The 21,299-nt window shown below is 47.5% G+C and overlaps 1 protein-coding gene across 1 annotated transcript in view; it reads right to left on the reverse strand.

Moving 5' to 3' along the window:
• Fbln7 (fibulin 7) overlaps positions 1 to 21,093 on the reverse strand; it is a 33,269-nt gene extending 12,176 nt beyond the window's left edge. The window contains exons 1-3 of the mRNA XM_026788508.1: positions 20,987 to 21,093; positions 4,591 to 4,750; positions 2,419 to 2,589 (exon numbers count right to left, since the gene is read on the reverse strand). Coding sequence (XP_026644309.1) covers positions 2,419 to 2,589; positions 4,591 to 4,750; positions 20,987 to 21,061 — 406 coding nt within the window. The 5' untranslated portion in view covers positions 21,062 to 21,093. The remainder of the gene's footprint in view (positions 1 to 2,418; positions 2,590 to 4,590; positions 4,751 to 20,986) is intronic.
• Positions 21,094 to 21,299: the final 206 nt, after the last annotated feature.

The following is a 21,299-nucleotide window of genomic DNA, read 5'->3' on the forward strand; positions in this document are numbered from 1 at the left end:
TCAGTTGACTGCGGAGTGGGCACTGGACAGTTATTAAAGCGCTGCCAAGTGTTTCACTGGCACTGAGATTTTGTGTCTTGACGTGAAGGGCCGTAATTAAGATTTTTGTTCCCTGTGGTCACAATACACAGCGACAGAACTGCTGATGTGGAAATTGAACTGGGCACACTCAGCAGCTGCTGGTCACCAGATTGCTGAGCTCCAGCCCAATGGAACTGTCTTGGCAGGAGAGGAGGCGTTCTGAAGACATTTGGAATTGACACGCCCACCCATTGGCTCTCATAGGACTGAGACAAAGGACAGCAAGAATTGGAATTTTTCCAGGAATCTCATCCTGGGGGAAGGAAAGGCTAAAACATGGTGCCAACCAGAGCAGGAACTCGTCTCCCAGGAAGAGACTGTATACAGTTCTTTGGTGTGTGTGTGTGTGTGTGTGTGTGTGTGTGTGTGTGTAAGCGTCGCATGCCAGAATAGGGATCAGGAGTCAACACTGAGTGTCTTTCTCTACTGCTGTTCATGTTTAGATTATTCCATGTGAATATGTGTTTTGTCTGCATGTATGTCTTGCATCGTGTACATGTCTGGTGCCCACAGAAGCCAGAAGAAAGCATTGGATCCCCTGGAACTGGAGTTATAGACAGTTGTGAGTGAGCCACCACGTGGGTGCTAGGAATTGAACCCAGGTCTTCTGGAAGTGCAGCAAGTGCTCTTAACCACTGAGCCATCTTTCCAGGCCCCCGTCTTAGTTTTTGAGAACTCAGAGCTCATCAATTCCACTAGCTTAGCTGGCCAACAGACTCTGATGACCTGCCTGTCCCTCAGCCCCCAGTGCTGGAGTTACAGATACACACCATCACACCTTGCTTTTATGTGGGTGCTGGGGCCCAAGCTCAGGCCTTTATGCTTGGTTTTCACTACTTGTCTGTTTAATTGGCCCATCGAGGACAGGTGGCCAAGTGTAGTTAAGGCTGCCAGGGCTGAGCTCTGATCCTAACAACTCCAGCAACGCTAAGACTCATCCCCAGAATCAGGATGGTCACAGTTCCCTGAGAAGATTCAGTAGCAGCTATCTGGCATTGCTGTGCGGCCCTGGCTGAAGACAGCACTCGTGTGTGCCAATGCGGGTACAGCGTGCCAACTTGGGGGAGGCTGAGCCTAGCAGCTTGTTGATCCAGTTGGTTGTAACCTAGTTCGTGCCATCAGTACAGTGTAAACGTCTAGGCCCAGTTTACACTTAGTGAGACGAAAAATATCCAAGATCTCATTTTGAAAAAGAAATTAAATATAATCTCTTTATTCTAACCAACTCACAAGTCAAGCATCACACAGTTGGTTTAAGGCAACCACTCACTGGCCCAGTCCCAATTCTGACCACCTCAGTAAACTTATACACAGAATGGCCACTCTGAAGCCATGGAACTTCACTCGGGCTTTTACACTTTCACAATCAATTACTTTGCTTATTTATTTACCTATTTGTTTGTTTGTTTATTTATTTAATGGTTCTAGATACTCCAATACCAAGAAATTCAAATTCACTTTTCCAACATGAATATATATGTATATGTATACATATACACACACACACACACACATATATATATATAATGGCTCACAACTATCTACAATGAGATCTGGTGCCCTCTTGAAGAAGAGACCTGGTCAGTTATCTTCATCAACTTAGACCATGAAACCCAATATGGACAAGTTAAATAAAGCCCCGCCATGCATGCCTTAGCATTGCCAGGGCATAAATTTCAAAATTCCACATGTATGTATGTACACATGTATGTATGTATGTATGTATGTATGTATGTATGTATGTATGTACTTATGTGTGTGTATGTATGTATATATGTATGTATATGAGAAAGAGTTGAAACCAGAGAATAAAAGCTCCATAGTGTCTTTATGGCTCATGTGTCTTTGCCTCCATTCCGTGTGTCCTTCTTTATCACCTAATATTTTGGGGAAAATTTGAAAATGTTCATTTATGTTATATGCATGTGTGTACCTGTCTGTGTGTCCATGTACCATATGTGTGTAGTGACCACAGAAGCCAGAATAGGGGTCGGATGTCTTGAAACTGTCCACTTTATTTCAAGACTTGGAGCCTTCTACTTCAACTAGACTGGCTGGCCAGTGGACTATGGTAACCCTGCAAGTTTGCTGACCAGCCAGCCCGGCATACACAGTAGCAAATAATGAGACTGAGGACAAACTGACAACCTACGGGTTAATCCATGTCTTTACCTGAACTCTCTATCTCTCTCTGCCTCTGTCTCTCTGTCTCTCTCTGTCTCTGTCTCTCCCTCACACACACACACAAAGAAAAGAGAGAATCAGATGTCTCAGGGATGACCCTTTTTGATCAACACACCCACGCTGTGTGGTGTGGAGGGGGCAGAATGGCCATACCTCTGCAGTGTGGCTTTTCTTCATCCCAGGTGCCATTAGCAAGACACACCACGCTGCTGGGACCAACCAGCTGGAACCCAGGGTTGCAGGTAAAATGGACTTCATGATCCACTAAGTACTTGCTTCCGAACTTCCTGCCATCAGCGGGGGCATCCAGAGCAGGGCAGGAAACTGTAAGGTAAAGAGGAAGGGTTAGGAGCCCTCCTCCTGGGCTGCTGCGGAGGCATGGATGCCACTCACAAGACCTCTCTCTCTCTCTCTCTCTCTCTCTCTCTCTCTCTCTCTCATGATTGCTGCAGACTTGGCATGGGGCTACACCTTTTACATGCCACATCTCATGAAGACCTCCCAGTGTTCTTGGAGAGGAGAAGGAGGGAACACACAGTTGGCCCATTGAAAGCTGAGGAAATTGATGCTCAGAGACACAGAGGGTTGTGTGTACAGGGCCTCACAGGGCGGTGCCGAGCATCAGGTTGATGAGACAAACACTTACTTCCTCTGCTCTCTCTTGTCTCCAGCCTCCTGGATGTCCTAAGTCTCCTGAACAGGCTCAGTCTACCACCAGGCCAGCTTCTCCTTGCTCTTCAGGTCTCTATTCAAATGTCACCTCTTCCCAGAGGGATCCCTGGCTGGCATGCATCTCTGTCCCCGTGTGCTTTGCTTTCTTCTTAGCATTTGTGACTACTACACATTTGTGTCTTCATGCTTACTGTCAGCGTCCTCTGCCTAAGTGTGATCTGGCCTATGTTCTTTCTGTTGGCCCCAGCCCCAGTCAAGTGCTTGGCACACAGAGTATGTTCTATAAATGAGCCTTGAAAGAAATGTGATTTATTGAACCAATGATGAAAGCCTTCCCCAGGAAATGTGACTTCACATAACAGAGAAGGCCTTAAAAAAACAGTCACAGGGGACCAATGATGTCAGGTATCCCACAGGCTCCATCTCCTGTCCCCTAAGCCCCTAGACCAGGAGAAACCCAGTGCTCACCCCCAGGCCTAGAAAGTGAAAAGCGTCACCAGGAAAACATGACCCAGTATTAGAGCCCTCCCATTGGTGGAGGGAATTGGGGTGTCCCATTGTTCCCCAGACAAGTGAGACTTACTCTGGGGGCCCTTATTCCCATACCAACTGGGTGAGTCACTGGAGAATGTACTTCCGGGCAGGAAAAGCCAGAGCCATGCTGGCTCGTGGAAAAATCACAAGGGCTGTAGTGCGCATTCTGGGCAGGTCGGGGTGGAAATGTGCCTGTGTGGAGGACATGGGTGGTGGAGGACATGGGTGGGAGGGAGCTGAGCCTTCCAGGCTGTGAACTTCAAACCAGCTGAGCAAAGAGACGTTACACCAAAAATGAAAACAGGGACAGAAGCAGAATGAGAGTGGACGGTGCTCTCTGGGGAGGACAGGGAGGTGAAACGCACCTCTGCTTGCCGAGTGATGCGCCTGACAATTCCGTCAAATTATAGGTTGCTACCTATGTGGCTATTAAGCCTAGAATAAAAGGTGTAAGAGGAAAGGGGCTGGGTGTGGTGACGAACTATAGCTCTTGGGAGGCAGAGGTGGGAGGATCAGGAGTTCAAGATTATCCTTGGGGGGGCTGGAGAGATGGCTCAGTGGTTAAGAGCATTGCCTGCTCTTCCAAAGGTCCTGAGTTCAATTCCCAGCAACCACATGGTGGCTCACAACCATCTGTAAAGAGGTCTGGCACCCTCTTCTGGCTTTCAGGCATACACACAGACAGAATATTGTATACATAATAAATAATTATTAAAAAAAGATTATCCTTGGTTACACAGCAAATCGGAGGTCAACTTGAGCTACATAATATAAAAAGAAAACAAGGGGGCAGCAGAGATTTCTCAGTGATCAGGAGGGCTTGCTGCTCCTGAAGAGGACCAGGGATCCAATGCCCTCTCTGGCTTTCTTGGGCACATGCACACACGTGTGCATACACACAGGCACACATAAATAAATCATTTTTAAAAACTGAAATAAATAAATCATTAAAAAAAACCTGGAAATAGGTGACTATCAAATATAGGGGACAGGAGTAACTTTAATGTGTGCGTGTGAACAGACACGCAGACACGCCAGGGAGAACTGGATGAAGAACGCTGCAGGGAAGGTTCTTGAGTGTAGTAGGGCTTGGCCCTAGCCTGACGATTTCGGACCCACCTGGAGGTGCACCTGGAACCATTTTGTTCAGAATAATTTGCAGCGTGGTCAGCCGACTCTTCATGTTTCGGATGCCTTCCGTGAAGCGGGTCTCCTGGCCGCTGAGCAGCAGCTGCAGCTGGCGGATGGTGGTCAGGAGCTGCTGCTGATTGGGGCAGCTCTGGGAAGAGGAGAGACTGTTGTGAGCCTCACTCTCTCACTCTGCTCTGGGCTTCAGAAGTCTGACCCACAGGCTTCAAACTCCCCCGTGCCTTGTAAAACACCTCGGTAGAGCAGCCTCTCCAAGGCACCCCTCTCTGCCAGACATTCTCTCCTCTGTTCTCAACCTGTGGGTTGCAGCCCTTTTGGGGGTTGACTGACCCTGTCACAGGGACTGCCTAAGACCATTAGCAAATCATATAAATCTTATAAATTACGATTTATAAGAGCAAAATTACACTTATAGAGTAGCAACGAAAATAATCTATGGTTGGGGTCCCTACAACATGAGGAACTGTATAAAGGGTCACTAGCATTAGGAAGATGGAGAAGCCCTGCTCTACCTGAACAACAGCATCTGCTGGCTTAAGTTGCTAGGTGACAACCCATCAGAGCCCCACTTCACCCCCTGACACAACACAGCCAGGGCAGAATTGGCGACTAAATGACTGGATGCTTAAGTGACCATCTGAACCCAAAGTTCCTTGTAATCACTAGCCTGTTACGCCGAAGGACTCTCTCTAAGTTAAGACTCTGAATTCTGGGCTGGCTGAAATTTTCCTTCCTTTCTCTATTGAAAAACAAGAGAACAGTCAGGGAGGCCTGGTGGTTAATAGGCTTTTAAAAATGTAACAAGTAAAATAAGGGGAAAATAGAATAAAGAATGTCCAGTTTTGATGATTTTTAATAGCTTTTTTTTTTTAAAGGGAAATGGGCCTGTACTTAACATCTACCAAGACTATCCAACTTAAAGTAACTTAAACATCATACTGGATGATAAAAATTGAAAGGTTTCCTTGCAGTCTCTGTTGCTTACAAGAGTCAGGACAGCAGGGACCAGAGAGATAGCTCAGTGGTTCCGAGTGCTTCCTGCTCTTGCAGAGGACAGAGGTTTAGTTTCTGTCACACACAGGAGCAGCTGGTAACTGCTTGTAAGCTCCAGGGGTCTCGTGCCCTCTTCTGGATTCTGAGGCTATCTGCACACACACAACACACGCACAATCACCTACTGCTGCCCTTGCCCCCCCCCCCAACACACTCCTCACACACGTATATGCATCACTGAAATAGAAGAAATCTTAACGAGAAAAGAGCTGTGGGTGGGGACAAGAAGGGAATTCAGGAAGGAGAAAGGTGAAAAGCCTTGGGTAATTGATTATGGGTTAAAGTCATTCTCGCTCATTTGGGAACTGCACGTCACAAAGCAGAATCTGTCTGACCTGGTTTGTATGACTTGCAGGGGAGGAAAGGCAATACATCGTCACTGTGCATTACTTATTTTGGGCTTTTTCACTGAGTATCAGTTGTGTGTACTGTGTGTATATGTTCATGTATGTGGCCACGTGTGTACAAGTTGACGTATATAGAGGCCAGAGGTTGGTGTTTATGTTTTCCTCAGTTGCTCTTTCCCTGACCCCAGAGCTCACTGGTTGCAGGAGAACAGCTGGCCAGCAGGCTCCAGAGATGCTCCTGCCTTTGCCTACCCAGCTTTGAGAGTCCAGGCTCAGCAGCCTCTAAATGACTTCAGGGGATCTGAACTCAAGACCTCATGTTTGCGCTATGAGCGCTTTACCCATCTCCCCAACCCATGTCTAAGTTTTATAATTAAAAGAAGTGTGCACAAGCCAGTGGGGCATCTGGGCAGCTGAGGTATGTGGCCTCCACAGCCTGGGTAGTGTCCAACCACTCCGGAGAGCCACTGCGGCCACAGCGGGCCACTCTCCCGGAGAGACTGCCAGGCTGTGGCACCTTGGAGTTTTCACCAAACACATGACTCATGGCTAGATTCAATGGATGCTTTTAACAAAATTGAGTTCCCAGTTGTCCCTGGAACTCGTTAACCCACAGGGGCTCCTCAGCCTCCACCATAACTGGGTCTTGATGAAGCATATCCTGAAAGGCAGCTGCCGGGAAGAGAAGTTTGCTTTTCTACTTCCTCCCTGACTGCTGGCCATCCTTTCCACATAAGTCTTGGGCTCCTGGGTGATGGCCAGTTCTTACCTGCCTGGCACTGCATGACCAACTCTCCCAGACCTGAGCTCCCACACCTATCTTCCTGTGCTAAAAAGAAAACGGATGTCTTTCTGGCTAGTGTCAATTCCATTTGGGATGCACTTCCGCCTGTGAAGACATGCTTCTCTTCCTCAGAGGCTGCTTCCCAGCTGGCTGGCATCCACGTGTGGAGAAGGCAGCCTCTACTCGTGATTATTATTAGGATTATGCTAATCCCCATGTCACACAGAGGCTGACCATCAGGGGATTTGACCCAAATCATGTAACCTGGGAGGGCTAGCCTGAGCACCTGCGACTTCCAGCCTTCACCAAGGAGCAGACTCGTGTGCCCTCACGAAGCCCTGAGTGCTGGGGTCTTTCTCAGGAACATGCACTAGGAACTCACACCCCTGGAGTGGAGTTTTAACTCTTGTGCAAGTTGGAGATTTGACAGCAGGGGCAGGACGTAGTAGCCTGGGGAAGAACCTCTCCTGGTCCAGATGTGTGAGGGGCTTGCTGGGTCCAGGGACATGCAAAGCTCAGGGTTGAAGTGGAGAGTTCTGAATGCCAAAGGCTTTACTGAGAAGGGCAAACACATGGGAAGCTGGGGTGGAACCCTGGAACCCCAGGAAGTAACGACAGGAGGACGGTGTGTACAATGTGAGGTGGGGAGAAAGGGCCGGCTGTCCTGTGACCACTGGGCGGGACCGTTTCTCTAGCCTTGGCACTGTCCCTCAGGACAACTACACCAGGTGCTTTATCCCTCCAGTTGTCACTGGGCTGACACCAGGCAGTGTTGACACAGGTGAAGAGGGAGCCAGCTGTGAGGCTGTGTGGCACAATGAGACGGACTCTCTCTGACCCACCCCTGTCTGCCCTGTCTCAGGTAGTACAAGGAAGATCTCGGGGGCTCTTGGCAAGCTGTCCTGCTGGATGAGAGGCAGGGGCTGAGCGAATGGGGGCCTTCCACAGGGAGTCTGAGGGTCCTGGCTGCTGCCACTAACCAGGCAGGTCTGTGGTCCCAAATGTTAGCTATGGAGCTGGTGGGAGCCAGGCTCAGAATCTGCTTCCCTAGTCCACCTGAGAATGGGGTGATGGTCCTGGAACCTCTGTTCAGCCAGGGCAAATGCTCAAGAAGCATGAGTTTTGGGGATGAGTGAGTCATGGAAGAAGATAAAGGGCCTAAATGGTCCCCATTTTCTAATTGAGATAGGATTAATCATCTTCACTTGCTGAGGGAGAGCATCCACCTTGAGAAACCATCTGAAACACAAAACTAATCCGAGCAAAGAGACACGAATGTGAACTTCCTACTCCATGTCACTTTCTGAGTCGGACCAAACACACACATCTGCTATACTGTCCGGCCAGGCTCGATCACCACACCCTGCGGTTGGTTCCTCCTTTTGTGGGATGTGGTGTCCCTTTCAGCTCAGTGGGCACAGCATGTCACTAACTCAACTTCACTTCCATTTTTCTGTGGACTTCTTTAGTGTGTGTGTGTGTGTGTGTGTGTGTGTGTGTGTGTGTGTGTGTGGACTCCTTTTCACCATCCCTCTGTCCACTGTGCCCTTCCACCCACTACCCTCGCCTGCTCAGAGCGCAAGCACCTGAGGCTTGGGAACCAACCATTTTCCTATTTCCTAAATTATAGGCTTTGCTGAGGTTGCCTGATTGACTGCAGAGGGTAAGAGGTAAGCCAGCTTGGCAGCAAAAGGCTGACCGGGCCTAGTCCTTCTCATTAGAAGATCCCAGACTCAGCCTGTACAAGGTGACCCTAGGCCCCCTATAACCTTCAGCAACAGACCTCCCATTCTGAAGGGGAAAATTCAACAAGGTTGTCACTAGGCAAGGTCAACCCCAGTCAGGGCTGCAGGAGACCCCACAACCCAGGAGGATAAAGTAACCCATTCTGTCTGGGCTTTCAATCTCACGGGCTTTTCCCAGAACCCTCAATACCTTGTTTGTATGTTTGTTTTTGAAATTTTTTTTTGAAGAGATTTCCCTAGGTTGATGTGAGCATTTGTCCCTGGCTGTCAGGCTGGAAGGACAGGACAGTGAGATAGCTCTTACCTAGCATGGTCAAGGTCATTAGTTCCAAGACTACAGAAATATCAGTGAAAGCCAAAACACAGCGAAACACCCAGGCTTCACACCCAGTGCTACTGAGAACCACCTGTGGGAAAATCATCTCTTACTTTTTAATAACATTTAAGGTGAAGTCAAGATGTTTAGAGAAATTTTGCCATTTCTGAGGGAATAAAAAGATCAGAGCTTATCTCCTCCCTCCCCACCTGAGACTGGGTTTCTCTGTATAACAACCCTGGCTGTCCTAGAACTCGCTTTGTAGGCCAGGCTGGCTTCAAAGTTGCAAAGATCCTCCTGCCTCTGCCTCCCAATTGCTGGGATTAACGGCGGGAGGCACCATGCCAGGCTCAGGGTTTCTCATGGTTGTTATACAACTTTTGGAAGAGATAGCACTTGACCTAACTCAAACCCAGACTCAGAGTTGACAGATACGAAGCCTTCGGTGAGGAGCAGGGTCCTACCATCAGCTCTTCCCAGGCATAGATGGTTCTAGAACATGATATCTGTGCTGAGAGCTGGGCAGAGGAGCCAGAAGGGTCTAGAGAATGATGGGAACACTCTCTCTGGAGCCTAGAGAGATGGCTCAGTGGATAAGAAGGCTTGTCTGGCACTCAAGTACTGGGCATGTGTGCATGTATCTCTAACTCCAGGGCTGTGGATGCGGATGGCAGGAGGGTCACTGGAGTGGGCCCCAACCTTGCTCCAGATTCACCAAGAGAGTCTGTCTCAAGGAAGTATGGTACAGAGTGATGGAACTGGGTACCTGGTGCCCTCTTCTGGCTCCCAGGAGCAAGTGTATGTCCACATGCACACGCATACACGCGCACACACACCACACACATCCCATCTCCCGGGTCCTCCTCAGAGAAGGCCTTGCTAACCCTTTACATAGTTGGCTCCCTCACAATATTTTCTCACAGTCCCTCAGAATTTGCTATGCCCCTCTTTCTCTGAGAACCAACCAGGAGAGATGAGTCTGCAGGGGCCCTTTATACCCAGATCCCACAAGTTGATTGAGGGGGCCACAGCTAAGGATTGTGTATGACCCCCAAGATCACCTGTCTTCATCCCAGAATTTACTAGGCCTAGCCCTTGCCGTCTCATCCAGGCCTCTTTGCTATTGGGCTCAATTTATACATAAAGTCAAGGCCCAGAGTCTGCTGTCAAGACTCCCACAGGCAGGGTGTGTGGGGTGAGGGCTCCAGATGGTCCTTGAGGCTTTTCTGTACCCAGCTGAGGGGGTCTCCTTCACAGTGCTGACAGGAACTAGCATGACAACAACTTCAACAGCTACCTTGCTGATAGAGCCTTGGGCTCTCAGGTGGCCACAGATGACCCCTCAGGCTGGGAGGGGCTGCCTCTTACGCTCCTTTTCCTTAAGCCACAACTATGTGTCTCATCAGCATATTCTTAATGGAAACACAGATGTTTTGGTGCCTTTAGGTCTCTGAGAGGACAGATAGCACTTGCCAACTCAGGCCTGCGCAGCCAAGGCTCAAGGCCATCACCACTGAGTCATGGTGAAATTCCTGCACTGCTTTTCTCTGGAGCTTTGCTTTTGCACCCAGTGGAGGGCTAAAAGTCCTCCACTGAGCACGTGCATGCGAGTGCGTGTACGCACATGCGTGCACACACACACATACACACACACACACACACACACATACAGAGGGAGAACCGAGAATTCACACTGGGACACTGGGAGCTGCCCACAGCCCTTGCATTAGGCGTCTCCAGAGAAACAGAGGCAATAGGAACAAGCATGAGCCACACAGTGAATATACTAGGATATCATAATATCTAAGCTACAACATGCATATTTGACATATATCACACTTTTATAGTTAAGGTTGATTTATTTTTAAATTTGATGTGCATAGGTGTTTTGCTGGTGTTTATGTTGTACACAAAAAGCATGCAGTGCCTATGGAAGCCAGAAGAGGGCGTTGGAGTCCCTGGAACTGGAGCTACAGATGGTTGTAAACCACCATGTGGGTGCTGGGAACTGAACCCAGGTCTTCTGCAAAAACAGAAGGTGTTCTTAACACTGAGCCAACTCTCCAGCCCTTGATGTATAGACCGTGTGTGTGTGTCTTTGTGTGTGTGTGTGTGTGTGTGTGTGTGTGTGTGTGTGTGTGTGACCTGCGTTCCTGCTCACGAGGGAGAGAGAGATGTGGGAGCCGGGAAGAGCTCATTGGTAATTGCGAGGCAGTCTATGGTGCTGTTGGACCTCACATTCAAAGACAGCCTGGAAGAAGTTCCTCTTTCCTTGTTTACATAAGACTCACATTAAGGAGTAATCACTTTTATTGAGGCCACTGCTATAAAGGTTAATCACACCTATGTAACACTTTCCCGGGACATAGAGGGAAGCCATGGCTTAGCTAAACTAACACAGGATTCATTATGCCAGGCTTCCAGCAGGAGTCTCCCTTTGAGGGCCGGAGCTCAGGGTATTTTGAGGTTCTCTGTGCTTGTGGTGCAGGGATAGAATCCACACACAGGAGGCAGGTGTCTACTGCTGTTCCACACACACAGCCTGTGGTTTGAATTTATACCCTGCTGGCTCTCAGTGATTTTATATTCGCACTAAAACCGTCTTCTTTGTTTTCTCGGTCAAGGGAACAGTAACAGTGGCTCCTCCTGTTTCTCTCTCACCCCTCAGCAAGCTGTGTGACGGCAGGAGCCGAGCCAGCTCACCCTTCTCTCTCTAACACGTGCCAAACACGCGGCACGCATCTTCTCGTCTATGTATTTCCTCTTTACCATACCCCATGATCCAGGAATGGCTATTGTCATCACTATTTACAGAAGGAAACTGAGTCTCAAGGGGCAGAAACCTGCTTCCGTAACCCAGCCAGGAAAAGGCTTAGCAGGACAGGACATGGGCCAACCACAGGGAGTCCCTACCACCTGGGCACTGCTGCCTTTTGGGACAGTGCCTGTCCTGGTGGCGAGCTAAGCTCCCAGGCTATGGTTAGCGACATGCTTTCTTTTCATGAAATCAGGGACAGATGCGTTAGGGTGATACTGGCATGGTCACGTGACACCAGCACACTAATGTGTTTTTACACTAGGTTGTAAATGACTTCTCTACAACCAATCTTTTCTCCTTCCTTCCTTCTTTCCTCTCTTCCTTCCTCCCTCCCTTCTTCCCTCCCTCCCTCCCTGCCTGTTTGTCTTGCTCACCCCTAACCCAGGTCTGGCCCCTCAATTCTCACGGCCAGTAGCTCCCTCTGGACGCATATGCTCCTACAAATGGTGACTCCCTAGACATATACATTGCACTTTTTGAGACTGGTGGCTTTGAGTGCTATCAGATTAGGAGTGCGATTTTTCCTTAGTGAAAATATGTGCAGGTGTGCATCCCTCTAATCCCAGTAAGAGGCAAAGGCAGGAAGATTGCTTCTGGCTAGAGGCTTGCTTGGTCTACATAAGAGGTTCAGGCCTGCCAGGGAGTACATAATGAGATTCTATATTTTATTCTATGTTTTCAGATGACTTTGTTTACAGAGGCACTTGGAAGCTCCTCAACAAGCGGCAATGAAAGTCTGGTGCCAGCTCACTTCCTAGGCTGATTCTCCAGGAGCCTTGTATTCTTTCACTCAGTCTCGGTCCTCCACTTCTATAAGAGAAGTCCCAGCTAGCCTTGTGGAACAGAGCCATGATATCAGATAGAAGAGCCACAGACTACTCCACTAGCTGACTTGACAGCTGATCCTAGAGAAAGAGCAAGCCCTCTCCAGAGGAGTGGAGGACCCGAGTGTCACAGCAACCCACCTGAACCTAACTCGGATTGCCGCCCTAGTCTGCCTATACTAGGTTCTAAGGGCCCTATTCAAACTCAGGGTCCTTGTTTGTTTTGCTTCTGCTGTGGGAGCTGTTGAAGGCATCAAATATTTGTTTCATTGCATACCCCATTTGGTTCTGGATGGCCCATTAGATAAGAAATTTCAATTAATTTCTATATATTTTGTCTAAAACTCCGTACTGAAGGGCTGACAATCTTCTAGTGCTGTGACCACAGAGACATCACTGATCAAGCACAACCTTCCTCAATAGAGAAGGATCCGTCTTCACTTAAGGGTATAGGAGTGTCTGTGCTCCTCTGCTCACCACCAAATCTGCTCTCAAGAAGGACCTGTGCCTGCAGAGTCGAGCGGTTTGACCAGCTCTGAAGTAGTGGGCTTGAAATAATTTCCATAAGGAGAGGCTCGTGATGTAGGAGAGCAAACCAAGGAGGAGGATCAGAGCCTCAAAAACTTCATGAGAGCAGAGAGGGCCTGTCCTTAGCCTCTAGGTTAGCAGGCAGGACCACAAGCCCAGCAAACCGTAGAGGGCTGGAAAGCACAGGCCTGCAAAGAGATGTCCTGGCTGAATGGCTAATAGGAAAGAGCAATAGGAAGTAGTCATGGCAACGTCCATGACAGACAGACTCAGCTGAGGGGAATCCTGCCAGGGAACTTGGAAAGTTAGACAAGGTCTAACCGTAGTAGACCACCTGGCCCTGTGATGACCATGGAACAATGTGCCCACCTGTGTTGACATTTGGTGACAAACAGGTGTCTACCTGTTTTAGACATATGGAGTAGCCTCCAGGGTATTTCAAAGGAGCAGAGTTATGAGTTCATTCCTTTCACCTTTTAATGAAGAGTCTTGCTGTGTAATCCAGGCTGGCCTCAAACTCGAGACCCCCCTGGTTTCAACCTCTCAACTGCTGGGATTACGGTGTGTGCTACTCTGCCCAGTTACTTATTTCTTGAGAGAAACATACTTCCCAAAGGGAATGGTTCCACTCTGTGGAAGGAATTAAATTTGTAGGTGTGATCTTCCAGAAAAAGAGTCTCCAGGCCTCCAGGGTCTCATCAGCAAATGCTATCACATATTTCAAAAACTATGACCAAGGCTGGGCATGATGGCACATACCTTTAACCCCAGCCTTCAGGAGGCAGAGACACAAAGATCTCTGAGGGATCTCTGAGTTCAAGGTCAGCCTTGTCTACAGAGCAAGATCCAGGACAGCTGGGGCTACATAGAGAAGCCATGTTTGAAACAAACAAAAACGGTCACCAGTTTCTTCAAGGGACTGAAAAACTACAAGATTGTTGGAACTGAACAAGGAAAAAAAAAGTGTGTTTCAAACTCAACATCATTGCTGGTAACACTGAAACAGAAGGAAGAGGAACTGCTGACCACACACATAGCAACCATACACCTAGAGCTAGCACCACTTGATGCTGGGATGCACAGTGCTTTCTGGGACTAGACTAAGATGTGGTCTCCCCTGTGAACAATGGAAGTTCTATGCACAAATGTCAAGCAACAACAACAGCAACAACAACAATAATCTTCACAAAAAACAAGATACAAAGTCAACACAAAAAGCCCATTGCATTGCTATGTACTAGAAACACACCATTTGAATTGTTTCCTATATGTATATGTGTGAGATATGCATATGCATGTGTGTTTTTGCATATATGTGGTACATGTGTATGTGGAGGTAGGTACAACATTGACATAAGTGTCTTCATTAGTCACTCTCCGTGGAGGACATGGGAGTATATAGCAGGTGACAATTAGTATCTAACAGGTCAGTCTACCAGATGAATAACTCTCTGATGGGGGAGCCTTACTTAGACTGTGGGGTCACTGTAAATGACTGGTTATTTCTGTCTGTAATTTTTCTCATATGCATACATTTCTTCCCTAAAAACAGCTCTGGGTGTTTTCTCCACTGTCTGTGTGTTTATCTTGTATAAATATTTCATCTACTGGGCACATGTATCACTGTGGTCAGGAAGATGATTTCTTCTTAATCTATATAATTCTGATGAACAGAAAAAAATATTAGGATATTTTTCATTTCTCAGACTGACATAGGAAAGTAATAGTATTCTCAGTCACAAAGACAGATGTTTTTAGACTTCAGAGCACATTCAAAGCAAACTGGCTGCCCCTGGAGACAAATACACAAGGATGAACTCCCAGGTGTTTACTGCTGAATCAAGATCAGATGTGAAGCAACTTTAGTAGACATAACCCCCTGCAGTAATGGACTTCCTCCACGTACTCCTAGCCTCAAGGTTCAGCCAACTAACTTTATTGTTTAAGTCCTGAATTTCAATGTCGCTTTCTGTCTGGGACTTAGAGCTACGTGCATGGCCAAGCGTTATTCGCTGGCTGGTCAGTGTGACATCTGTAGCCAGAGAGAAAGTATGTTATCAGTGTGGCTCTGTTTCTTATTGCTCACTCAAGAAGTGCTGTGTGTAAGCCGGGCAGTGGTGGCGCACACCTTTAATCCCAGCACTCGGGAGGCAGAGGCAGATGGATCTCTGTGAGTTCGAGGCCAGCCTGGTCTACGAAAGCTAGTTCCAGGACAGGAACCAAAAAGCTAAGGAGAAACCCTGTCTCGAAAAATCAAAAAAAAAAAAGTGCTGTGTGACTGGAAATGTGATTCCTATTTGTCCAGAGGCTCTGCTGTTGCAGGGAAGGATGAGAGACTGAGAGAGGAGTGCTGTGCAGCTGTGTGGAGACCGAGAGATTTTCAGAAAGGAAACTTTTTAAGATGAAGCAAAGGAGAAGGTTGGCATCAGAAGGTGTGTGTGTTTCCTTATTTACCCTCAGAAAGAGAAGAATTTTTTCCAAGTCCCTATACTTTGAAGGCATTCTTTCTGTAACCCTGGGTGCAGACCTGGGAGTTGGTCTCCCAGGCTGTCGAAGCTCTCCATCCTATATATTGAACCTGGAGCTTGATATTTTGGCTCATTTGGCGATCAGCTTGCCCTGAAGATTTCTATCTCTACCTCCCATGTGCTGGGACCACCAGAAAGCAACCAACCTGCCCAGTATTTATATGGGCACAGGGATCTGAATTTTTATCATCACACTTGCAAAGCAAATACTTTACCCACTGAGCCATCTCTTCAAATCAATTAAAAGCATTTTATATGACTACAAATTAAAATAACTAGATACAAATATAATAAAAACACATTTCTGTTAAACTAAAAACACTGACAGTAAAAAACAAGTCAAGTAGTAGCTAAGCAAATAGGAAGACATACTATATCTATACACAGAAAGCCTGTTGTTCCATAATTGATCTGTAAATGTAATATGATACCAATCAAAATTGTGCAGGATTGTTCATATATAAAGAAGAGCTCATTCTAAAATGTTTTTAAATTTTGTTTTATTTATTTATATACTCTGGTGTGCGTGTGTGTGTGTTTGCACATGCATGCCATGTATGTGTAGCTTAGACCAGAGGCTAAGTTTTAGGGGTCAGTTCTCTCCTTCCCCCATATGGGTACCAGGAATCAACTTGGGTTGTCAAGCTTGGTACCCAGTGCCTCTACCTGCCTGTCCATCTTATCAGTCCTCACAATAAAACTTTTTGTGAAAAAAATGAAGATGCTAAAACAGTTAAAACAATCTTGGAAAGAAATTATAAAGATGAAGGACTGTTTTTTCCCACTAATCAGTTTCTAGTAGCACATGAAGGTCACATGCATGAGCGTGTATGTGAGCACACATACACAAGAGGTGAATAAATACATTTTTGAGAAAAGATAGTGATCTGGGTGAGGTGGCGCAAACCTTTAATCCGAGCACTCGGGAGGCAGAGGCAGACGGATCTCTGTGAGTTCGAGGCCAGCTTGGTCTACAAAGTGAGTTCCAGGACAGAGAAACCCTGTCTTGAAAAAAAAAGAAAGAAAAAAGATAATATACTATTGACACAGAAATAATCCCATATTTGTAAGAGAATTAGCTTTTGACTGTTGCTAAGGCAACTCAAAGATAATTTAGTGGCATTTCCATAAATACTATTAAAATAATTGAAAATCCATATGCAAAAATGTGATTTTCACATAAATCCCACACTATTAAAAGAAACACAAAATGAATCATAGGAAAAAAGTGCAGAGCTATGAACATTTAGAGGAAAACAGAAGAAAAATGTTTTGGCCTAAAAAGTTAGGCCAAAGGTTCTTAAATTTGATTACTAAAATTCAGGCCAATAAATAGGGCTTTATTAAACTTTTTTATAATAAATATTATGCATATAAAACTTTATTATTCTGTTCTATAGAAGACATTTTAGCTGGGTGCGGCTGTGCACACCTGTGACCTCAGTACCTAGGAGGAGAGAGAGATTAGGAGTTCAAGTCCAACCTTAGGTACGTAGGTAGCTCAAAGCCAGCCTGGGCTACATGAGACCTCATCTTTGAAAGAAAAAGAAAAAAAGCAGTTTAAAGCTACAAATGGAAAATGTATTTTTAGTTTGCTTGTATTTAGAATCTGTAAAGAAAGCTCTGAACTGAACAAGAATACAAACAATCCATCTCAAAACTGGTCAAGGTGGGCATGGCATGTCATGACTATAGTCCAGGCTGCTGGAAAGTCTGAAGTGAGAGGGTCACTTGGGCCCACAAATTGGACATATAGTGACTTCCATCTCACAAATAAAACCAAAAGGAAGATAGTCTGAATGGCACTTGCCTCAGGCATTCACAGGGCAACCAGCACCCGAGAAAACATCCTACACCATTTGCCAGTTATTAGAGAAACAGAAACCACACAGAGGTCCCACTGGACACCTGTTGGAATGATCTGGGGTGAAAAGCCTGGTGAATGCTAGCCCTGGCAAGGGAACAGAGTGGCTGGGTCTCTCCTAGGTAGCTGGTGGAACACATCAGCTGTGAAATAGAGTTTGAAATTTTCTTGCGATGTTACGCATTTATTTTTCACTTGATTCAGCAATCCGACTCCTACAAATTCATAGTGGAGAAAAAACTTGTGCACAGTTCTGTGTAAAACTTAAATTTTTTTTATCTATTTGTGTGTGGAGATCACTTAACCTTGTTTGTTTGTTTGTTTGTTTGTTTGTTTTATGAGACAGGATTTCTCTGTGTAACAGTCCTGGCTGTCCTGGAATATGCTTTGTAGACCAGGCTGGCCTTGAACTCACAGAGATCCTCCTGAGTGCTGGGATTAGAAGAGTGTGCCACCATGCTGGGCTGATCATCCAGCCTTCAATGGCAAATGCTTTTACTTGCTGAGTCAGCTCCCTTCCCTGACCCATGATGTTCTGCCCATGATAGCCAAAATCTAGAAATGACACCACGGATGCTGTTCTATGGGAGAACTGATAACGTGTGTTCATCCCTAGACTGGACAGTATATTTGTCAACACAATGACAGCATGCTGGTTTTGGTTAGGGTTTTATCACAGCAGCAGATGAGAAACTAAAATACCACCATTGCATGCAACCATGTTTTCACCACATGCACGTATGTACTTTAACATATGTACATACATTCGTACACACACTGCAACACTCGAATACCTCAACACATGCACACACATACCCACCACTACAACACAACCATGCATTCATATACACACAGAATGACACACATATGATAACACACATACTAACACACACTCCCTCACATACTCTGACACATGCAAACACCCATTCATCTTCATCACACAGAAGGCAATTGTGAATTCCCAGACACATGCATGCATTCATACACTCATGCAGATATACACCTATAATGTCACTCTTAGAAGTCACAAAAGTCAGCAAAGTGAGGACATTTACATACAAAGAGGAACCCCAGACAGGGATCCTCTATAGGAGCTCACACTGGCTCCGCTTGGTGGCCCTCTGGCTTCTGCTGATGAAGTCCCTTGCCCATCCTAGCCAACCTCCCCCATGAGAAGGGGTGGTTCTGTGGGAAATTCCATTCTTTCTGCTTGCCCGCTGGTCTCGTCACTGGACCTGAGAGCCTGGGGGTTTATACTGTCAGGTAGACCTCAGGTACACCATGTCACCTGATTCCTTGTGAATCCCCTACTGAATCCGCGGTGAACTCTCCTGACCTCGATCCTCTCCTGAGTGGTAACTGACTCCATATTGTGACTCTGAGAGCTAGGATCGCTCTGGGTCTCAGGCATCGTCTCTGTAAGAGTCACTAGGGATGTCTTTAACAACAGCCCTTCCTGAGATGCAACATAGACTAACCAAACTTTGGAGCTGCCTTCGGAGTAAGGCTGGCAGCAGGACTTCTAGAAGTCCCTTGGGTCATGTTATGCACAGCCAGGATCTGCCCAGAGACTGTCTGGCACTGACTAATGTTGAGCTGCCCTTCAGGAGACCACAGCAGGAGAAAAGCAGATGCAGGGAAGGATCTATGTGGAGCAGTGGGCCAGGAAGCCTCTGTGAAGGTGTGCGTATCAGAACAGAGACGAGAGGGACCAGGTAACATGAAGACTTCCTGTGGCTCCTTCCTCAGCTTGCCCAGCCTGGAGCTGGAAGGACAGGGGAGCTCCAAATACTCAGTTTGGGTGAAGGTCAATTTCACTAGAACTTTCCCCCGCTACACAAGGTTTCTCTGTCTAACAGTTCTGGCTGTCCTGGAACTTTCTCTGTAAACCAGGCTGTCCTTGAACTCATAGAGATCCACCTGTTTCTGCCTCCAGAGTGCTGGGATTAAAGGCTTGCGCCACCATCACCCATCCTAATTTCACTAGAACTTTGAAACAGACATCTATGGCTCATCGTTTTCATTTCCTTTGGCTTTACCTGCAAGAGTTGTTTTGTAGATAAAGAAGGCAACGCTGAGCAGCAAGGGGGTGAGAAAAGCTGGCCAGGGCAGGGCTTAGATCTCTCAGTAACTCAGGAACATGTTCAAGCTGAGGCAAGTTCAGGGCTGCCTCTGCACCAGATCCACCAACTGCCCTGATCTCACTGTTTCCCGTGTAACCCCATGTGACAGATGTCCACCCAATGACAAACCCTGCTGAGACCAGGAGATGGCTGAGCTCTGGAGCATCTCCTCTCATGCCCTGCCCATCTGCAGCCTGGGATGGAGGAGCCCATGGGAGATGTATCTTCTGTGCTTCTGGCATAGGGCATGGGATGAAGTTTAGTTTGGTTTTGCAATCTACAAACCCGGGGTGATCCCATTGCTCTTGTGGGTGGGTTCACTTTCGCCCCAGGCTGGGCCTCTGCCATTTGGCTGCTCAGCTGCTTCCTGTGACTCCCACTCATTACCTTCTGCAGGAACATGAGCAGGTCTGACCTAAACCAAATGGAAACTTGCTGTCCCCCCAAGGGGCTTCTCAGTAACCTCAGGGCATCCTTGCCCGTGCCCAGCAATTTAGCTCCAGGACATGCAGTATGGGACAAGGATCAGGAGGTCAGCGACAGAATTTATACTACCCCTTTCTGACTGGGTGGCCTTCTAGAAGACTTAGAAGACCAACAAGAATCTCAACATTCAGCAGGCACCCAATGTCTCTCCACATCCTGCAGCGGTTTATGATGCTGTTGGCATGGTTGGAAAAGCTGGGGAGTTACTCCTCCGCCAGGGCTCTCAATGGGGTAAAGGGGCTCTCTCTGGCTGCTGGACCCGTAACTTGGCAATACCAAGTCCCTAAAATGATCTTTTATTTACATTTTTAATTTTAAAAATTAGCTTCCAATGGTTAATGTGAAAAGAAAAGAAAAAGAATATGATTAAGTAAATAAATCCAGTGGGATTCGGGCACATAAATGACAAAAAGAGAAAGGAAAGAAACCAAAAACCGCCGCTGCCCATAGGGGTAAGAAAATGTAATTGCAATTCTAAGACCTCCAGTGCTCAGAATAGGATATTCCAGGTCAATGCTATGTAGTCCTAAGAATGGTTAAGGTCCATGGTGGCGGCAAGAACATTTCAGTTTGAAATGTAAACGCTGGGTTTGGAAGGCGAGAACATTCTCTAACAGAATTGGGCGGCCAGGTGTTCTCACCGAGACCCACAAAAGACCAATGTCTCAGAAGTCCCCAGGCAACAGCTTTCCTGTACCGGCGATTCCCACGCGGAGCCGCTTTCCCCTGTTGGGCTGCTGCAGCCCAGGTCCTCCCAGGTCTCCTGGCCCGCGCGGTGCCTCTGCGATGACAGATGGAGGACCCCACTCCTCTCTCCAACATCCGAACCCCAGCCCGAGATTCCTCTCCAAGCCCCCAACTCCAGCACACGAGTGGAACCTGGCATGCCCCAGCCTCGGCGTTATCTCCTCGGGAAGCGGGACCCCGGGAGGGGCTGCGGGGACACTGACCTGGGAAGCCCGCGCTCTAGGGCAGGCAAGGAGCAGCAGGAGAAGGACGAGGGCGCACTGAGAGCCGGGTCCCATGTCGCCCAGCACAGTCTGGCTGCTGAGGAAGGCAGGTAGCTGTTCCCTGACGGACACTGAGTCCCCGCGGTGAGCCAGTCCTTTTAAGCTCCCGCGGCCACCAGAGACCGTAGCCGGCGGCGGCACGAGACAGTCCGGACGACGCGGGGAGGCGCCAGCCCCGTGGCGGAGGCCGGGAGAGGAGGGGCTGCAGAGCCTGGAATGCGCCTGGGAGCGCGCCCAAGCCACGACTCCTGGA

This window comes from Microtus ochrogaster, unplaced genomic scaffold (genome assembly GCF_000317375.1).
Source record: "Microtus ochrogaster isolate Prairie Vole_2 unplaced genomic scaffold, MicOch1.0 UNK3, whole genome shotgun sequence".
NCBI lineage: Eukaryota > Metazoa > Chordata > Mammalia > Rodentia > Cricetidae > Microtus > Microtus ochrogaster.